This window comes from Mytilus edulis, chromosome 11 (genome assembly GCF_963676685.1).
Source record: "Mytilus edulis chromosome 11, xbMytEdul2.2, whole genome shotgun sequence".
NCBI lineage: Eukaryota > Metazoa > Mollusca > Bivalvia > Mytilida > Mytilidae > Mytilus > Mytilus edulis.
Genome location: NC_092354.1, coordinates 55,419,116 through 55,438,244, shown reverse-complemented (window position 1 = coordinate 55,438,244; position 19,129 = coordinate 55,419,116). Strand labels below are relative to the sequence as shown.

Here is a 19,129-nt window from a genome sequence, read left to right as displayed (position 1 = left end):
ACAATTCAAACAAGAAAACTAATTAAACTTTTCAATAAAAAAAGAAGACAGTCATGACACTAAACAATCATCATAAGTACTTCATTGCACAAATATTAATCATATTATACACAATTTCTGAGATACAGTAAGTCAACCAAGCAAATACACATTTCTTTATACAAATACTTACTATCAACAAGATTAGGTAGTTTGGGCAGTCTCAAATGACTATCTTTACGTTTAGGTACATAATTAAAATCTTGTTTGGACACTTTTAAATTCTCCAAGTCCTGTAAATCTTTTGTTTCCAATGCCTACAAAAACAAAATTTACAGTAAACTAAATTTAAACAGAAGGTCAAAGACTCAAAGTGCTGTATAAATTTAGGATAGGCTTTCTGTTTTAGGATATTCTAGAAAAAATTATCTGGGTGTCTTTGAATCAATTGCATATACATATCTAAGGGTATTTTGGTATAGAACATATTTTAGCTTTAACATTTGTCTGTTTGTCTTTTTCATTTTTAGCCATGGCGTTGTCAGTTTATTTTCGATGTATGAGTTTGACTGACCCTCTGGTATCTTTTGCCCCTCTTTTAGAACAGATATTATATTCTTGAAACTTGCAAACGTTATGTTATATTCTTGACAAATTGTATATTATTTTGTAACTTGAATATCTGAGCATATATTACATTGATGGATTTCTGAAAATGTTTATGGGATAGGTTGTTTAAAAGCTTATGATCAATACATTACATTTTGTGTCTCAAAAGTAGTGATCAACCTTGGAAAATTTAGACATCAAGTCAATACCATAAGGTTTTCATTGAATTTCATGCAATATTTACCCAAAAAGTGCCTTCAAAGACAATACAGATGCAGAGAATTGCAGTCTTAATCAAAAATAGAATAATTGTGATTTATCTTACAGAGTATGGTCCAGCTGGGGCTTGTCCTGTTCTCTCCCAATGAAGGTAAGGTAAATCTGGAATATTGCCTGGCTGTTTTCTTTCTCTTTTCTTTGTTCTTGTTTCTTGATATTCTTTTCCTAAAATAATTGAAAAACTGTTTTTGGTGGAGTGTATGTTTTTTGGACAAGTGTTATCTAAGATAATTCAGTTATCATATTCTATGTACTGACCTATCATCTTTTATATCAGCTTTGGATTTTTATATTTATCAAAGTTGTACATATATCGATGCTAGTTTGTTTTGTTTAGTTAGGAACATGTGTTTATGCTATTTATAGAAAGATCTGTTTGATTAGGTATATAAAGTATGCGGGAAGAATTTCATGCACGGGTGGTTTGGTAGTAGTTAAAGTCATTCAAGTCATTGCAGTCAAGTGCTTTAAATGCTTTTTTCCAAATAAATGATTATGAAAATTATTTATTTACAGGTTGATAGTCCAAGAAGAGTCGCAAATATTGATGTTGCAGTGCTAGTTAGAGACAAGACAATTTTCATAATTCTCATTGGTATAAAATGAGTTACGTGTATTTATTACCTGAATAAAAATGCACTTGACTTTTGCAAGTGGCTACTCCCATGTGAGAGTTTTTTATTATATTGATAAATGTTTTATGTTCGTTTGAGGTTACAAATTAGAACATAACAAGTATTTTGGCCACTAGCATCACTGAAGAGACATGTATTGTCAAAATGTGCATCTGGTGCAGAAAAATTGGTACCGTTATTTGTTATTATGGCTACATTAATGCCTGAATGCCTGACCAATGAAAAATCTTCAATTAAATATTTTGAAATTGTATACAAATTGGATCATGTTGGTATACAAAGCTGCAAAAAAAAAAAATGATAACAAAGATTTCGAAATTTACTATGCTTTTGTTGAGAAAATGGCTTGGATGTTGCATTTAATTTTTGTAAAAACTCATCTTTTATTGGTTTTTTATGCTAGTCTATTGTTAAAGACTATGCATAAGTCCAAATGACTTTTGATTGATTGTGTCATTGTGTTGCTTTCTTATTGATGCATACCTAGATTTAAGGGATAACAGTACTGTAGTTGAAGAGTTGCCGTCAATTGCAGATTTGACGGTCGCAAATGCAGTTTTACTTGCGACGCGTAGCGGAGACAGTAAAATGGAGATTTGCGACCGTCAAATCAAAATTGACGGTGGCAACTCTTCAACTACAGTACTGTTATTCCGATTCTAATGCATTTCAAAAAGAAATAATACAATAAAACTTGGAAAAATGTCTAAATTTGACAAATAAAAAAAAAATCCGTGAAACTTCATGAATGATTTTGGCGCAAAGACGTCATGGGTAAACGTGACGTCAGTTAAATAAAAACTTACAAACTGGAGGTAATTAAGTTACCTGTACGCTTCAAATTCGGATAAAATAACTTTAAAACGGCGAATTCGTGGTAGGTGTTGTTTTATTTTGGATTATATAGTAGTAATCGAACATTTGTTGATTCAATCATTTCAAAATGGTTGACCCTCCTAAGTTACGCCTGGTCAACTGTGGATTTGACAGCAACTTTTAGCCAATGAAAAAAATTGTTACATACAAATTGCATTAGAATGTGTCATGGTGTTGCTTTGTTATTGATGCATACCTAGTTTGTCAATTTTTCATATTTGGGACCAATTTTTAAATTACTTGTGTCCCTAAGTCTCAATCCATACCTAGAATGGTAGTGTCCCAAACGTGTATCCTGTATCCCTGTAAATCTGATATTGCTCTTTCATCTGGTTTCCAGTCCTTTTCCAATAATGGTTTCTCTTCTTCTGTCTCTTTCTCCTCCTGTTCTTCTTCCTATTTTACATATGAATTTTATTGAAAATCTATCAAAAATTTGCATAAGAATGAAAATGGAAAGTAATAAAAGGTTCCTTTTGGAAATTACTGTGGACTTATTCGTTTTCTCGGGTACCAACTATCATGGATTAATGGATTTTTTTTCCAATTTTTGTCGTTACATTATATTGTGGTTTGGCTAATTTTGGCATACAAGCCTACATCAAATTTGCACTGTTTTGATCTTTTAAAATTGTAGTTTACTAATACCCTGATATCCACTTAATCTGGTATCCTAAGAATAATTATGAATCCACAGTAGAGTATCTCTCGGTCTTTAAGAGGAAGACGGATAATTTGTTGATGAGAAAAAAAACACAAACAGGGAATAAAAGTTTTTTTTAGGACTTAAAGATGAAAAAAAGCATTCATGTGTTTCATGACAATTGTAAAAGAAACAATAGCTCTTTTCTACACACCAAAAATCTGGTACCCATTATTTGTAAGCTCTCCACATTACATTGACATACTATCAAATAAACTAACACAAGAAACCAAATTATCATCCATACTTCACATTCAACTATTTTATATTCAACATTGAAAGAGACATAACTTCAATTTTTCTTAAATCAATTGGTACGAAAATCACACAAAACTCAATATGATATTGAAATAATCTGCGCAAGGAAAAAATTCTGATGAGCAAATTCCCATTTTTGCTAAATTAGTTTTTTTACCCCTGTATTTTCCAGATCCCTTTTTTTACCCCCTATTTCTCAAATCATCACTTTTTTTTTATCCCCTATATCCCCATCCCCACTGTTCTTTAAACCCCTGTATCCCATATCCCCACTTCATGTCATCCCCATTAAGTTTATTCTACGTAAAAATCAGATGATCAAACAGGTTTGGGGAGGAGTTACGAACTGACCTCTTCTTCTTCCTCTTCCTCTATTTCTTCTGCTGGATCAAATTGTTCAACTTTCCAATGCTCCTCCTAGTAATAAAATCATAAACATAAACTGGCAACGTTGGAAATAATGGCTTAAAATACACAAATAATTCAGTGGTTATATTTTGCTGTCCTACAATGGCTATATTAACACCTGAATAACTAGTCAATGAAAAATCCGCAATCATTCATTTGGAGTTGGTTGAGGATCATATCTGGAGAGCCACATCAAAATCCAAGATTCATGGCGTGTTTTATTCATGTTTAAATAGTATAAACCCTCAAGAGTAGAAGAGGTCTATAACAGGGAGGTAGTTTAACAATAATTTCTATTTAAAGAATTGTAGTTTCTGACTTAGACTTATTCATAGTAATTTTTGTAATTTTTAACCCAGTTATTATGTACTTCCAAATGCATTTCAATTTAGGTAAATTGGTGGAGTTTGATAAGCTCAGTCTTGTTTTCAGTGTAATGATTTGTGCTTTGTTTAATTATTTTTTTATATTAATCATGATTTTGAGTGTTTTTTCTCTACTAATGAGTTTTCTTTTTTCCTTTTACCGATATCTTCAACCTCATGTTTACATTTCTATTTTACGTGTACTTTAGCTATGCAAAATATGTCCAAATGTTAACAGTTATAGTTATAGCAGTAGAAATCTACATTAAGTAAAACAATCTATTTACCTGGCCACAGACACCAATCCTCTTGCCTAGGAAGTCATACACTGCCACACTACAGTCTGATGATGCTGATATCACTAAAGTTCTACCATTACGCTCACACATCTCTAACGTATTAATCATATCTACATGAGGCTGGAACTGACTTTTTAGCTCTGAAATAATGAAGTTCAATACAGTTTTACATGTATAATATGTTGTAACACAGTTTACAAATTATCTTTAAACAGCAGTCAAGGTGAGTTCTAAATTGTCTGAGCTTAAATGACTAGGAATGTCAGTTTTCTTCTTAAAATACACAGGACAGTGGTTATATCTATATAAGTGTGCTGAAAGTGATTATATATGACAACAACCAAACTGCAGTTATTTAAAAGAAGGTGACATAATATTCATGAATGTTGGAGGTTGTCATTTTTTAATCCGAGTTGACAAACCCCAAGATCTAAAAATTCTGCTACTCAAGAAAGTGCCCTAGATTAAGAATTAGAGAAAAGATTTGCCCACTAGAGGTCAGTTTATTCTATCCAGAAATAATTATGTCTTATCAAGTACAGCAGGGCATAAAAAATTGTCTCACTGTTGCACATTAATATAAGAGAGGATTTATATTAAAAAATAATAACTGTGTATTCATTATCATTTATTGGAGATCAATTTTCATGGATTTTGAGGGTATAGGTAAATCAAAGAATTTTATTGTTAAACCAAGTACAAGTTTCCGAGGGTGGTAAAGGTTTATTTTCGTGCAACGTGTTTTGCCATTTTTATTTCACGTGCAGCCGTGAAAAAGGTTCATTATTCACCGTGTTTCGTGAAATCGGTAAAAAGACCAACGTGTAAGAAATTTTTAATTGTTCGTTCATCGTGAAATGGCAATTTTATTTCGCGTTCTTCCGTGCAGATACCCCCCTTTACGCCCCTCATTTCCTATAGGTTTGTATTCAGACTTTTGCAAAATACTGATATGAAATTTTAGAGAAAATGAAATTTGTTCTCAATCCACGAAATTTGGTTTTATCTCAAATAAATGAATCCACAGTAATTTGATTTCATTGTTAATGTGGTTTAAGAGTTTGTGTACTGGAAATAACTTTATAATACAACTAGGTTTTAATATATTTATTTGCCCTTGATATTTATACTCACTAGGTGGTGCTGTTACAATTTCGTCTTGCTGATGTAAACAATATTCTTTGATGTCCCAGACTTTGATACTACCATCAACATCGCCTGTCGCTAAATATCTGTTCTGTGCATCAATAGCCATTATTATACTACCAGCTACAAGATAATTCAATACATGTACATGCATAATTAGCTAATAAATATAGATTCTAACACTGCATCAAGTGTGATATATTTCTCCAATCCATATAGTCAAATTGTAAGTAATCTAACCATCAGGCCTGCCAAGCATTTCAAATATTTAAACTGTAAAGAATGTCTAGCTCAAGCTACTAGCATCTAAAAAGTTCTTATTGAAAGGGTTAGCCGAAATTTGATTGACATCAAATTATTTTACAAATCTGTTAGTCCTGTTAGGGACGACATCAAAAGTTCAATGAAGGATAAAAAACTTAATTCACATAGTTTTTTCACTGACCCCCACACCCCCTCTTAACTTAATTTGGGAAAAATTGATTGACCAATAGGGATATATGTAAAATCGATTTTAGATTAACAAAACTTGCAGCAATGTTGATCCCCCACCCCCAAACTATTTGAATTAAGTTTTTTATCCTACATCAATCTTTTGATGTCGTCCCTAAATGAGGTCATATTAGTTGTGTACTTACCATGTGTATGAGCAACAAACTCTGCCATTAATTCTGATTTAGCTGTATTCCAAAACCTGACCCAACCATTTCCGCCACAACTAACTAAGTTAGCTCCGCCCCCTGCAGACTGGTGCTTTCTCTCTTCTAAAAATTGTAACCTCGTTACAGCATAGCCAAAGTCATTCTGAAAATATAGGCAATATAGGAAAGGTGTACTGACATAAGTAGTCTCTAAACACATTAGCTCCATGGAGCTTTCGTTAGTAGAAGCCATATTAACTATGTGTATCAGTGAGAAAAATGTAAAAGCATAAAAATATAGTATATACCAATACACATAATTAACAGCGCCTGGTGATGTTTGATAGCCTGACCGGTTTCGGTCCATAAAGGACCTTCATCAGAGGCAGAATGGTGGATTAATGTTTGCACCCTATTTATATAGATATGGTAACCGGCGGTTGAGTTAACCGGCGGTTGAGTTAACCGGCGGTTGAGTCAACCGGCGGTTGCGTCAACCGGCGGTTGAGTTGACCGGCGGTTGAGTTGACCGGCGGTTGAGTTAACCGGCGGTTGAGTTAACCGGCGGTTGAGTTTACCGGCGGTTGAGTTAACCGGTGAAAAATCCCAGTGGGATTTTCCATGGTTACAATTATCTATATTTAGCTTATGTTCATGTTACAGTAAACTTTTTGACATGTTACGGTAAACATTTTTACACTATATGGTAAACATGTGACCTGATGATATAACCATATTTGGGCTTTAGCATTGGATAAAGGGTGTTTTAAAAATTTAAGAAGTACATAGTAATCATTTAGTCTTGATCTTTGGCTTATGATCCACCTAAATATCAAGTCTTGGAATAGTATTTCATGGTAGTTATGTGATCTTAATATTTGGCTTATGATACACCTAAATATCAAGTCTTGAAATAGTACTTCCTAGTAGTCATGCAGTCTTGATCTCAGGCTTATGATACACCTAAATATCAAGTCTTGAAATAGTACTTCCTAGTAGTCATGCAGTCTTGATCTCAGGCTTATGATACACCTGAATATCAAGTCCTGAAATAGTAATTCATGGTAGTCATGCAGTCTTGATCTTTGGCTTATGATACACCTAAATATCAAGTCTAATAATAGTATTTCATGGTAGTCATGCAGTCTTGACGTATTAGCTTGTGATACACCAAAACATCAAGTCAAAACTATTACCCCCTCCCCTAACCAAACAAAATTTGGTTTAGGGGGGGGGGTTCTTATTGAGAATGCTTCATTTAAGCCTTTAGTACTCCTTTCAAGATCAAAGGTAGATGAATATTAATCCTCAGTGTTAAAAAGTTTTCAACACCTTAAGTTTGTAATGTAGGTATTACATATATACATCAATTTCAGGTAATCGTTAGGCTTACGCTTAGAGCTCCTATGCCAGTGAAAAATCAATAGGCAATATAGGAAAGGTGTACTGACATAAGTAGTCTCTAAACACATTAGCTCCATGGAGCTTTCGTTAGTAGAAGCCATATTAACTATGTGTATCAGTGAGAAAAATGTAAAAGCATAAAAATATAGTATATACCAATACACATAATTAACAGCGCCTGGTGATGTTTGATAGCCTGACCGGTTTCGGTCCATAAAGGACCTTCATCAGAGGCAGAATGGTGGATTAATGTTTGCACCCTATTTATATAGATATGGTAACCGGCGGTTGAGTTAACCAGCGGTTGAGTTAACCGGCGGTTGGGTTAATGTAACATGAACATAAGCTAAATATAGATAATTGTAACCATGGAAAATCCCACTGGGATTTTTCACCGGTTAACTCAACCGCCGGTAAACTCAACCGCCGGTTAACTCAACCGACGGTTAACTCAACCACGGGTTAACTCAACCGCCGGTCAACTCAACCGCCGGTTAACGCAACCGCTGGTTGACTCAACCGTCGGTTAACTCAACCGTCGGTTAACTCAACCGTCGGTTAACTCAACCGCTGGTTAACTCAACCGCCGGTTACCATATCTATATAAATAGGGTGCAAACATTAATCCACCATTCTGCCTCTGATGAAGGTCCTTCATTCTGAAAATATAATTTATGACTTATCACAATATGAAAGTATTAATTATATTGTACACTTAGAAAGAAGTTTGTTTTGCCTTTAAAGACTTTTTATCATATTTAATGTCACTTTACTTTAAAACTTTCAACATTCTTATTAATTTTTTCGTAAATTGTTCTGTTCTAAATTAGGGCATTAGTTTTCTCATTTGAATTATTTCACATTTATCTTGTAGGGGCCTTTCATAGTTGACTATATGATATGGATTTTCCTATTGTTGAAGAACATACTGATGCCTATAATTGCTTATATCATACTCACTTAAGGGAGTTCGCTTCTCAGTTTCAAAGTAATTAACTTTTCAAAACACTAGTTTATATTGATAGGGATTATTAAAGGAATCCAAAGAGCAAAAAAAATATATAGGTCGCCGTGCATGTTTTCGAGATATTAGCTGTTGCAATTTTGGCGGGAAAATATTCTCTCTTGACTTTTCATAGCTTTATCATTGACAAATTTAAGTTCTCAAAAACTATTAAAAAATAATTAAAATTTTAAAAGACTTTTACAGATGGCTTATTATTATACATGTAAAAGATTTACAAAAAGAAAAATGGGGGTCACCGGGCAAAATTTTTCAAGGCATTCAAATGGATAAAACCAGAGGGTTCCGAAAATCTGACAAAAAAATCCAAAACATGACAAGCCAGCTTCCTTAAACAACTATATGGTGGATAATTGTCTCATTAGCAAACAAACCACTTCTCTTAATTTTTATATTGTTCTTTAAACTTACAGAATCTTCCTGTCTTTGTGAAGCCCTTGACCTAGGTCGACTCTTTGTTGACATATGGGTAGCCTGAAAATATAACGAAATTTAATTATCAACTGATACACCCAGTAGTACAGTAAATTCATACCTGCCAAATTTTCAAAATGCCCATGGGGGTTTTACGTGCAAGATGGCTATTGCAGTCCTACAAAACCTTCAATGGGACCTTCAAATACATTTTAAAGTTGTTTTTTTTGGCTTCTCCTAACAAGCCTATGGCCATTTTAAAATAAATTGTTTTGTTAAAAATTATGGACAAAATTGATCTTTCAAAATAATTTTTTTGGAGCCTTCATGGGGGAAATCCCACACAAATAGTGCCAGTTGGCAGGTATGTAAATCTTTGACTTGACAAACACTGCATAAAACTGATACCAGAGTATAATTAAAGTTATCAAGACATTTAAACTAGAGGCTCTAAAGAGCCTGTGTCGCTCACCTTGGTCTATGTGAATATTAAACAAAGGAAGCAGATGGATTCATGACAAAATTGTGTTTTGGTGATGGTGATGTGTTTGTACATCTTACTTTACTAAACATTCTTGCTGCTTACAATTATCTCTATCTATAACAGTGCTTTCTGTGGAAAATGTTATTGAAAATCTTCAAATTTTAAGAAAATTGTTAAAAATTGACTATGAAGGGGAATAACTCCTTAGGGGGTCAATTGACTATTTTGGTCATAGTGACTTATTTTTAGTTCTTACTTTGCTGTACATTATTGCTGTTTACAGTTTATCTCTATCTATAATAATATTCAAGATAACAAAAAAAACAGCAAAATTTCCACAAAATTACCAATTCAGGGGCAGCAACCTAACAACCGATTATCCGATTCATCTGAAAATTCCAGGGCAGATAGATCGTGACCTGATCAACAATTTTACTTCCTGTCAGATTTGCTCTAAATGCTTTGGTTTTTGAGTAATAAGCCAAAAACTGCATTTTACCCCTATGTTCTATTTTTAGCCATGGCGGCCATCTCGGTTGGTTGGCCGGGTCACTGGACACATTTTTTAAACTAGATACCCCAATGATGAATATGGCCAAGTTTACTTAAATTTGGCCCAGTAGTTTCAGAAAAAGATTTTTCTAAAAGATTACTAAGATTTACGAAAAATGGTTAAAAATTGACTATAAAGGGCAATAACTCCTAAAGTGGTCAACTGACCATTTTGTTCATGCTGACTTATTTGTAGATCATACTTTGCTGAACATTATTGCTGTTTACAGTTTATCTCTATCTATAATAATATTCAAAATAATAACCAAAAACAGCAAAATTTCCTTAAAATTATCAATTCAGGGGCAGCAACCCAACAACGGGTTGTTCGATTCATCTGACAATTTCAGGGCAGATAGATCTTGACCTGATGAACAATTTTACCCTGTCAGATTTGCTCTAAATGCTTTGATTTTTGAGTTATAAGCCAAAAACTGCATTTTACCCCTATGTTCTATTTTTAGCCATGGCGGCCATCTCAGTTGGTTGGCCGGGTCACCGGACACATTTTTTTAACTAGATACCCCAATGATGAATATGGCCAAGTTTACTTAAATTTGGCCCAGTAGTTTCAGAAAAAGATTTTTCTAAAAGATTACTAAGATTTACGAAAAATGGTTAAAAATTGACTATAAAGGGCAATAACTCCTAAAGTGGTCAACTGACCATTTTGTTCATGCTGACTTATTTGTAGATCTTACTTTGCTGAACATTATTGCTGTTTACAGTTTATCTCTATCTAATAATATTCAAAATAATAACCAAAAACAGCAAAATTTCCTTAAACTTATAAATTCAGGGGCAGCAACCCAACAACGGGTTGTTCGATTCATCTGACAATTTCAGGGCAGATAGATCTTGACCTGATGAACAATTTTACTTCCTGTCAGATTTGCTCTAAATACTTTGGTTTTTAAGTTATAAGCCAAAAACTGCATTTTACCCCTATGATCTATTTTTAGCCATGGCGGCCATCTTGGTTGGTTGGCCAGGTCACGCCACACATTTTTAAAACTAGATACCCCAATAATGATTGTGGCCAAGTTTGGATTAATTTGTCCCAGTAGTTTCAGAGGAGAAGATTTTTGTAAAAGATACTTAAGATTTACGAAAAATGGTTAAAAATTGACTAAAAAGGGCAATAACTCCTAAAAGGGTCAACTGACCATTTCGGTCACGTTGACTTATTTGTAAATCTTACTTTGCTGAACATTATTGCTGTTTACAGTTTATCTCTATCTATAATAATATTCAAGATAATAACCAAAAACAGCAAAATTTCCTTAAAATTATCAATTCAGGGGCAGCAACCCAACAACGGGTTGTCCGATTCATCTGAAAATTTCAGGGCAGATAGATCTTGACCTGATAAACAATTTTACCCCCATGTCAGATTTGCTCTAAATGCTTTGATTTTTGAGTTATAAGCCAAAAACTGCATTTTACCCCTATGTTCTATTTTTAGCCATGGCGGCCATCTTGGTTGGTTGGTCGGGTCACGCCACACATTTTTTAAACTATATACCCCAATGATGATTGTGGCCATGTTTGGTTTAATTTGGCCCAGTAGTTTCATAGGGAGAAGATTTTTGTAAAAGTTAACGACGACTGACGACGACGACAGACGACGGACGCAAAGTGATGGGAAAAGCTCACTTGGCCCTTCGGGCCAGGTGAGCTAATAATATCTCTTCAGTAATTGAACATGAATATGAATACCAGTGTTATTCTTACAATATCTTGAGGCCTCAACGGATTTAAACTGAATTCACTAGTGTTGCAGTTATGATAAAAAGTGCCAGCTTGGTCTTAATTCTATAATACATGTCCCATTTCCGATTCCTAAGATTAGTTTATACATACAACCCTGCTAAAATTTAATCCAATTTGTATGCAACTTTCAATTCATTAATTCATTTATAAAACATAACCTACCTCACGACTCATTGCACCAACATTGCTTTTGCCTTTCAACAAAATTCTACGACATCTGACATTTAGTCTCTTTGACACTTGTTCTGATCCTAGGTTCCACACAATAATTTCCCCATCGTAAGATCCTGTGGCAAGCAAATTAGGTCCTGAGTAAGCAATGCATAAGATATCCTCTACGTGTTCCTGGCCTCCTTTCCAATCTGATGGTTGAACATGATGCTCTCTAAACGCTGCATTACGGAATAGAGTAATGTATCTGAAAACCAATATGGATATTGAGTAAATTGTATGTTTTCGTCAGAACTCACACAAACAAAATCCTGTTCTTCTAACATTTAGGAATGCTGTCATGACTAGCATAATAGTTTTTGCTTTTTTTTTCCAATTTATTTCTAAAGAGATAAATGATTTGGTAAGTGCTACATTAATTTCAACATACCCAATCTTTTTTCTGCATATATAGTATACCCAGTACTGTGGATGCATTATTATTTGTTGGATACCAATGTTTATGGATTTCGTAGATAAAGATGAACCACAATTTCAAAATATGTTCAACTTAAACAAATTTCCTTTAGGCTACATTGCAGATTTCAGCAACATGAAATTAAATATCCACAAACATGTAATTTTTCCTTAATTTAAGAAAATTAAGGGGGCTCCTGGGTATAAATCAATTATTTTTTCTAATATAGGATTTCCCTATATTTTTTTTATAAATGAACTTTATCATATACTTGAACGCAAAATGAAATAAAAAAAATGGGGTCACCGTTCATTTAAACTCACAATCTGCCTATGGAAGAAGCATACATTTTTGTTAATGTCCTTTTTTTCTGTAAAAACTAATAGGAGAAATAAAGTTAATATCGAAATAAAAAAATAACCTTATTTCAGAAATCGCTTAAATTTTACAAATATTTAGTTTATGTACAGCTTATTTGATGACAATAATAAAAATATAGGTCACCGATGTGTTAAAAAGGATATTTCAAATTTGATACCAAAAAAATTGCATTTTTGCACCAAAGGGAGATAATTTGGAGCTTTTTCAATGATACAAACATTTTAAAAGTCATCTGGGGCCAATCCGAATCATTTTTTTGGGTTGTTTTTTGTACCATATCATAAAGTTATAGCTAATAGTGTAATAAATAAAATTTGTAATAAAAAAATAAAGGTTTAATTTTTTGCTGAAATTTTTTTACCCACAAGCCACCTTAATACCCACAAAGATAATTCAGTATCTCTTTTCATTCATATAATTTAAAATTGAAATCAAATCACATCTCATTTTATTTTAATTTGAACTCACTTTGTCCATCCTACAGACACTACAGATCTTTTGAGTATTAAGGTTTGACCAATGTCAGCAGGCTGACCACCAGCACACTCCAACTGGTGGTAACAATGACCATTAAAATCCCATTCCTAAAAAATATTTTGTATATATTACAATTTATCCCATTTTCACTCAAATGTTTTCTATCAAATTGAGTTTTCAGCAGCAATTTTTCAATGAACTTTTTTTTTAATAACTGTGAAATGGGTCTGTGCTGTGTTGAAGAACCATCGGTGGCCTTCAGCTGTTATATGTCCTTTAGTCAGGTTGTTGGCTCTTTGACAAATTCCCCATTTCCAGTGTCAATTTTATTAATCTTTTGCTTCTTAAAAAGTCAATTTCAAAACTTCTTACAAATTTCAAATAAAATCCACAATGTGTCTTTAGCAAAAATTTCTCATTTGTTCAACATAAAAAAACAAGTGAAACTGTGAGCTACTGCTCACTGATGATACCCCCGCCACAAGTGGATAATTTTAATAGTGTAAAAATATGCAAACTTGTGTTCAGTAAACAAGAAGTTGTTGAGTGATGAATCTGAAAACGCATCATACGGTATAGCTGACTTGTATAAATCCTGAAACCAAATTTCAGAAATCCTTGTATTGTAGTTCCTGAGAAAAATGTGACGGAAATTTTCAACTTGGTTATCATGTGTAAAATAGTACAAGTGTTCGGTAAACAGGAAGTTGTTGAGTGATGAATCTGAAAAGGCATCACACGGTATAGCATACTTATATAAACCCTGAAACCAAATTTCAGAAATCCTTATATTGTAGTTCCTGAGAAAAATGCAACGAAAAATATTCATGGGACGGACTGACGGAAGGACAGAAAGAGGTAAAACAGTATACCCCCCTTTTTTCAAAGCGGGGGTACAAATATATAATCTATTACTTCTTCTACAATGCACTTGTAGACCATGTATAAACAGACGGTTTGTGGTAGCTGACATGCAGCCTTTTCACACATTGGTTTGAATTAAAAATACAAAAACACAGACATTATAATTTTAATGGATGGTACAACCAATTGAGACCCCTTTGTTATCTACCAATAGGGATCTCTTTGCTATCTACCATGGGACAGTTACCACTTTTTTTTTGTCCACTTTAGCCATCAAACTATGCAGTCTGTACCATCACATTGTATTGAAACCTTTAAATATGTTACTTTTTGTTGAAGGTTTAAGAAAATGGTATATAATTTTATTGTATCTTTTAAAATTTTGATTCTATATTTGAAAAATCAACAGGATTAAACTATTCTAAGATTATAAACAGATAGAATTCACTTGTCATTTATACAAAACTCAAATACAAGTATGATAACTATAAGAAAAGCAAAAAATATATATAGGAGGGGAAGTAACTCTACTTTAATATTTAAGAATGAAATTTAATTGAATATTGAAACAGTATAAAAATTGTGTGCTTATGCTGTAAACTTGTATTCATTATTCTTATTTTGTACTCTCTGTATCAGATCAAGCGAAATAAAAATAAGAATGTTTCGATAATATGTCATATTTAACTCGTACAATATTATTCACAATTAATTTTTTTTAGGTTCTATTGAAACATCAAGACAGCTACTAGGAAGGTTATTTGTAAAATTCAATACTATTATGAAGCATATTTTTATAAATCGATTTCAGAAATAATATGCAAAAGAATAACCATAAACAGCCATTCCTTCTACTTGTTTCATCATAGAAAAGTATTTGTATTTCTAACATTTAAAAATTCCTGAAATTTAATGTAAATTTATATAACTTTGCATGCATTTATTATTTCATTTGTTGGAAAAAGTTACTTTCAAGAAACCACCAGGACTGTGATGGTGTTTGTAGCCAGGCCTATGATTTCTGAATACAAACTGGAGTTGGATGTGTTTTCAATAAATAGTCAGATGTATCATTGCAGCATTCAGACTTCAAGTCAAAAATAAAATTAGAATAAAAATTTAGAATTGGAAATGGGGAATGTGTTAAAGATACAACAACCCGACCAAAGAGCAGACAACAGCCCAAGGCCACTGATTGGTCTTCAATGCAGCGAGAAACTCCCGCACCTGGTGGTATCCACCTAAAAAGAAGCCTACTCAAAAGATTGATGACGTTATCATTTTAAATTTTATTCAAAGGTGTTTTTGGGCTCTTACCTAATTTTCTTGACCAATATATGTAACTTATGTTGTTTGCACCTAAAAATAATCACAACCTTTCTATAAAACCCTACAAGGCATGTGAAGGCAATATGAAATTAGGATTTTGTAAAGGATGTCCTGACCCAGATTTTTGACCCTTACTTTACATTCTGAATATGAACCCTACCTTGACTATACCTTGATCATTGCAGTCCTTTGGACCTCAGCCTGATTTTTTACCCTATACTTTACAAACTAAACATGAACCCTACCTTGACTAGACCGTCAGTTCCACCTGTGTAGATTTTGGAGCCAAAACTATCTTGAGCTAAACATGTGACCTCTGATGTACCATGAATATTGTTGAACTGTTTGACCTTTTGACCTGTATCAATCATCCACACAATCATTGTTCCTTGCTGACAGACACTTATAATCTACAATGGAGAAAAATAAATGATAAAAATGAGTAGTACAATTTCTACTTGTAATCCCTTAAGGGGTAGGTTCGGTAAATGCCATATTTTGGCCCTGATTATTATTAAGTTCAAAGTTTCAGAATAAAAAGATGAAAAAACATGTGAGCAAGTAAATTAGAAGTATTTTTTTCAAAGTTCTTACATGAAGCGTTGATTTTCACATCCAAAATAGGTAAAAAAAACAAGAGATTCTGCCAAAATTTGATAAAATCGTTCCGATTTTAACCAAATTGATGCCTAGAAAAGTGTAGGCGTCAACAACCTAAATGTTTGTGTCAGATATGTAAAATGCCATAACAAAGATTATGCTGATATTTGTTTATGTGGACGCCTGCACTTAAATATCCAAGAAATCAAAGGAAATTTATCCATTTTCAATGAATTTAAGTTGAAAATCAAAATGAGAGCTATTTGTGACGTCATGCTATTAGTGACAACATAATTTAAAAAAATATATATTTTTGATATTGTCGTTGTATAAGCTATGATATATGATTCTATTTTGTATTGGTCAATTAATCCTACTCTCAAATCTTAGCCAGAAATAGGGGCCATTTTAGGAACTTATCTAACCTACTTCTTTCATATAGATACAAATACTGTAAATTCAAACTATTGTGTGCCTTTATCATTGCTATTTCAGGAAAAGCAGCATACAAATTAATGAATCAAAATCAGTATTAACATTGATAAAAACATCGCAAACATTTCTGAATTTACAGTGAAGGTCATAAAAAATTGTGTGTGGTTATTGACATCACTATGGTACACCAATGTGCCAAATAAGAACTAATTTGGCAAAAGTGACATTCCGACAGGTTTGCATGATTTTTTGGTAGATTGGATCATCACATAAGATTTTTTTATTCTAATTTTTTGCTTTCTTTTCTTTGATAAAGCTTTGCTCAATATTTCTTTCAATCAACCAATTCCTTATGTAAAACTTTTCACCATGAGTCTAGCTAAAAATAGACATTTGTTTATCTTTTTATAATTAATCACCTGACTTTTCTTTTCATTATAAATAGCAGCAATAACTGGTTTGTCATGTGACAGAATCCTATCTCTGATCTCCGCCTTCATCTCTAACAAGGTCAGCTGGTAGTTGAAGGTCAGGAACAAACGATTTCTATCTAATCCGTTCCTATCTTTCCCTTCGTCAAAGAACAGAGTACTGTGAACTAGAAACATAAATAATTGATATTGAAGTGATTTTTATTTATATGTATATTATTACCATCTTCAAATTAAATGTTAACAAGAATGTGTCCAAAGTACACGGATGCCCCACTCGCACTATCATTTTCCATGTTTTATAGACTTTGAAATTGGGTAAATATCTAATTTGGCATTAAAATTAGAAAGATTATACTATAGGGAACATGTGTACTAAGTTTCAAGTTGATTGGACTTCAATTTCATCAAAAACTACCTTGACCAAAAACTTTAACCTGAAGCGGGACGAACGAACGAACGAACGGACGGACGGACGAACGAACGGTGCCACAGACCAGAAAACATAATGCCCCTCTACTATTGTAGGTGGGGCATAAAAATTAGGCTGTTAGTTTTCTTAATTGATTTATATCAAATTTTTACTTTTAAAGCAAACTATATGATATGGGTTCATCTCATTGCTGAAGGCCACACAATTGCTTACACCAACATCATTTGAACTTTAGTGGATAGTTGTCTCATTGAAAATCATCCCATATCTCCTTATTTTTATGTGGTGAAAGTTTTAAATAAAATTGAGAATGGAGATGGGGAACGTGCCAAAGAGACAACAACCCGACCATAGAGCAGACAACAGCAGAAAAAGTTAAAGGTTAAAGTATATGTTATTCAAAATCCCCATGAATAAAACCATATTATGCTCAATTAACTCTTTTTACTTTAAAAATCATTTCAAAAAAAGTTTGATTACCAATAAATCTTATTTTGTATGAACCCCTATCAATCAATCTTATCTTGTATGAACCCCTATCATCAATCTTATTTTGTATGAACCCCTATCAATCAATCTAATTTTGTATGAACCCCTATCAATCATTCTTATTTTGTATGAACCCCTATCAATAAATCTGATTTTGTATGAACCCCTATCAATCATTCTTATTTTGTATGAACCCTTATCAATCAATCTTATTTTGTATGAACCCCTATCAATCAATCTTATTTTGTATGAATCCCACATATATTTTTACCTTCTGGTCCTTTAGGGAACATGCCAGCTAATCTCTGTATACAGACTTGTAGCTGTACGTCCCAGATTCGTAACACTTTATCTTTAGAGAAGCTGATCAGCTGACTTCTGGACTTCATAAACTGGGCCTGTACAACACTAGCCATGTGACCTCTTAATACCTAAAAAAAGAAACAATCTTGGTCAGCTTAATTTTGTTTCAAAATGGTGATTTGACTTAATAATACATGCACCTAAAAATGAAAGCAAAGACTTGAACAGCTAAAGTTTGTTTTTATGTGAAAATATGACCACCTGACCTACAGTAATAATTTCTGATATGAAAATTAGGGTAGAGAGGTTGTAACTGACAAAAATTAAGATTATTAAAGTAAGAAAGACAAATGATTGCAATGATACTTGTATATTGGAACTGATCTATGACTCTATAATAATTTTTTTTTAAATACTGCTGTAATCTAACTTATTTATGCAAATGATTTAATTCAACGAGAGAAAATAACATGAATATAAATAATCCCAAATATGTAAGAAAATGGTCTTTCATTATATAAATTATCAAGAGAATGAAAGAAATAAAGATATAAATGGCGACTGCAAAGAGATTATCGCAAAATAAAGAAACTGTAAAAAGAGGTTGGTTTACAGAGTATGACTGATTGGCTAGAAGTTTGACTTCCAATTAGGTTTAGAGTTGACATAAGGATTCCACAGACATATGTGTGGCTAGAAGTTTGACTTACCCCATTAGGTTTAGAGTTGACATAAGGATTCCACAGACATATGTGTGGCTAGAAGTTTGACCTACCCCATTAGGTTTAGAGTTGACATAAGGATTCCACAGACATATGTGTGGCTAGAAGTTTGACTTACCCCATTAGGTTTAGAGTTGACATAAGGATTCCACAGACATATGTGTGGCTAGAAGTTTGACTTACCCCAT

General features: G+C 33.0%; 1 protein-coding gene across 10 annotated transcripts in view; it reads right to left on the bottom strand.

The window, feature by feature from the left end:
- Positions 1-19,129, bottom strand: part of LOC139495838 (cilia- and flagella-associated protein 337-like) — a 48,135-nt gene that overhangs the window by 4,740 nt on the left and 24,266 nt on the right. For all 10 annotated transcript variants that reach the window (XM_071284227.1, XM_071284228.1, XM_071284230.1 and 7 more), the window contains 13 exons: positions 18,188-18,347; positions 16,983-17,161; positions 15,774-15,938; positions 13,327-13,442; positions 12,012-12,267; positions 9,038-9,100; positions 6,196-6,361; positions 5,546-5,680; positions 4,400-4,551; positions 3,691-3,756; positions 2,645-2,774; positions 914-1,032; positions 173-296 (listed from right to left, as the gene is read on the bottom strand). In XM_071284227.1, the coding sequence (XP_071140328.1) occupies positions 173-296; positions 914-1,032; positions 2,645-2,774; positions 3,691-3,756; positions 4,400-4,551; positions 5,546-5,680; positions 6,196-6,361; positions 9,038-9,100; positions 12,012-12,267; positions 13,327-13,442; positions 15,774-15,938; positions 16,983-17,161; positions 18,188-18,347 (1,831 nt within the window). The remainder of the gene's footprint in view (positions 1-172; positions 297-913; positions 1,033-2,644; positions 2,775-3,690; positions 3,757-4,399; positions 4,552-5,545; positions 5,681-6,195; positions 6,362-9,037; positions 9,101-12,011; positions 12,268-13,326; positions 13,443-15,773; positions 15,939-16,982; positions 17,162-18,187; positions 18,348-19,129) is intronic.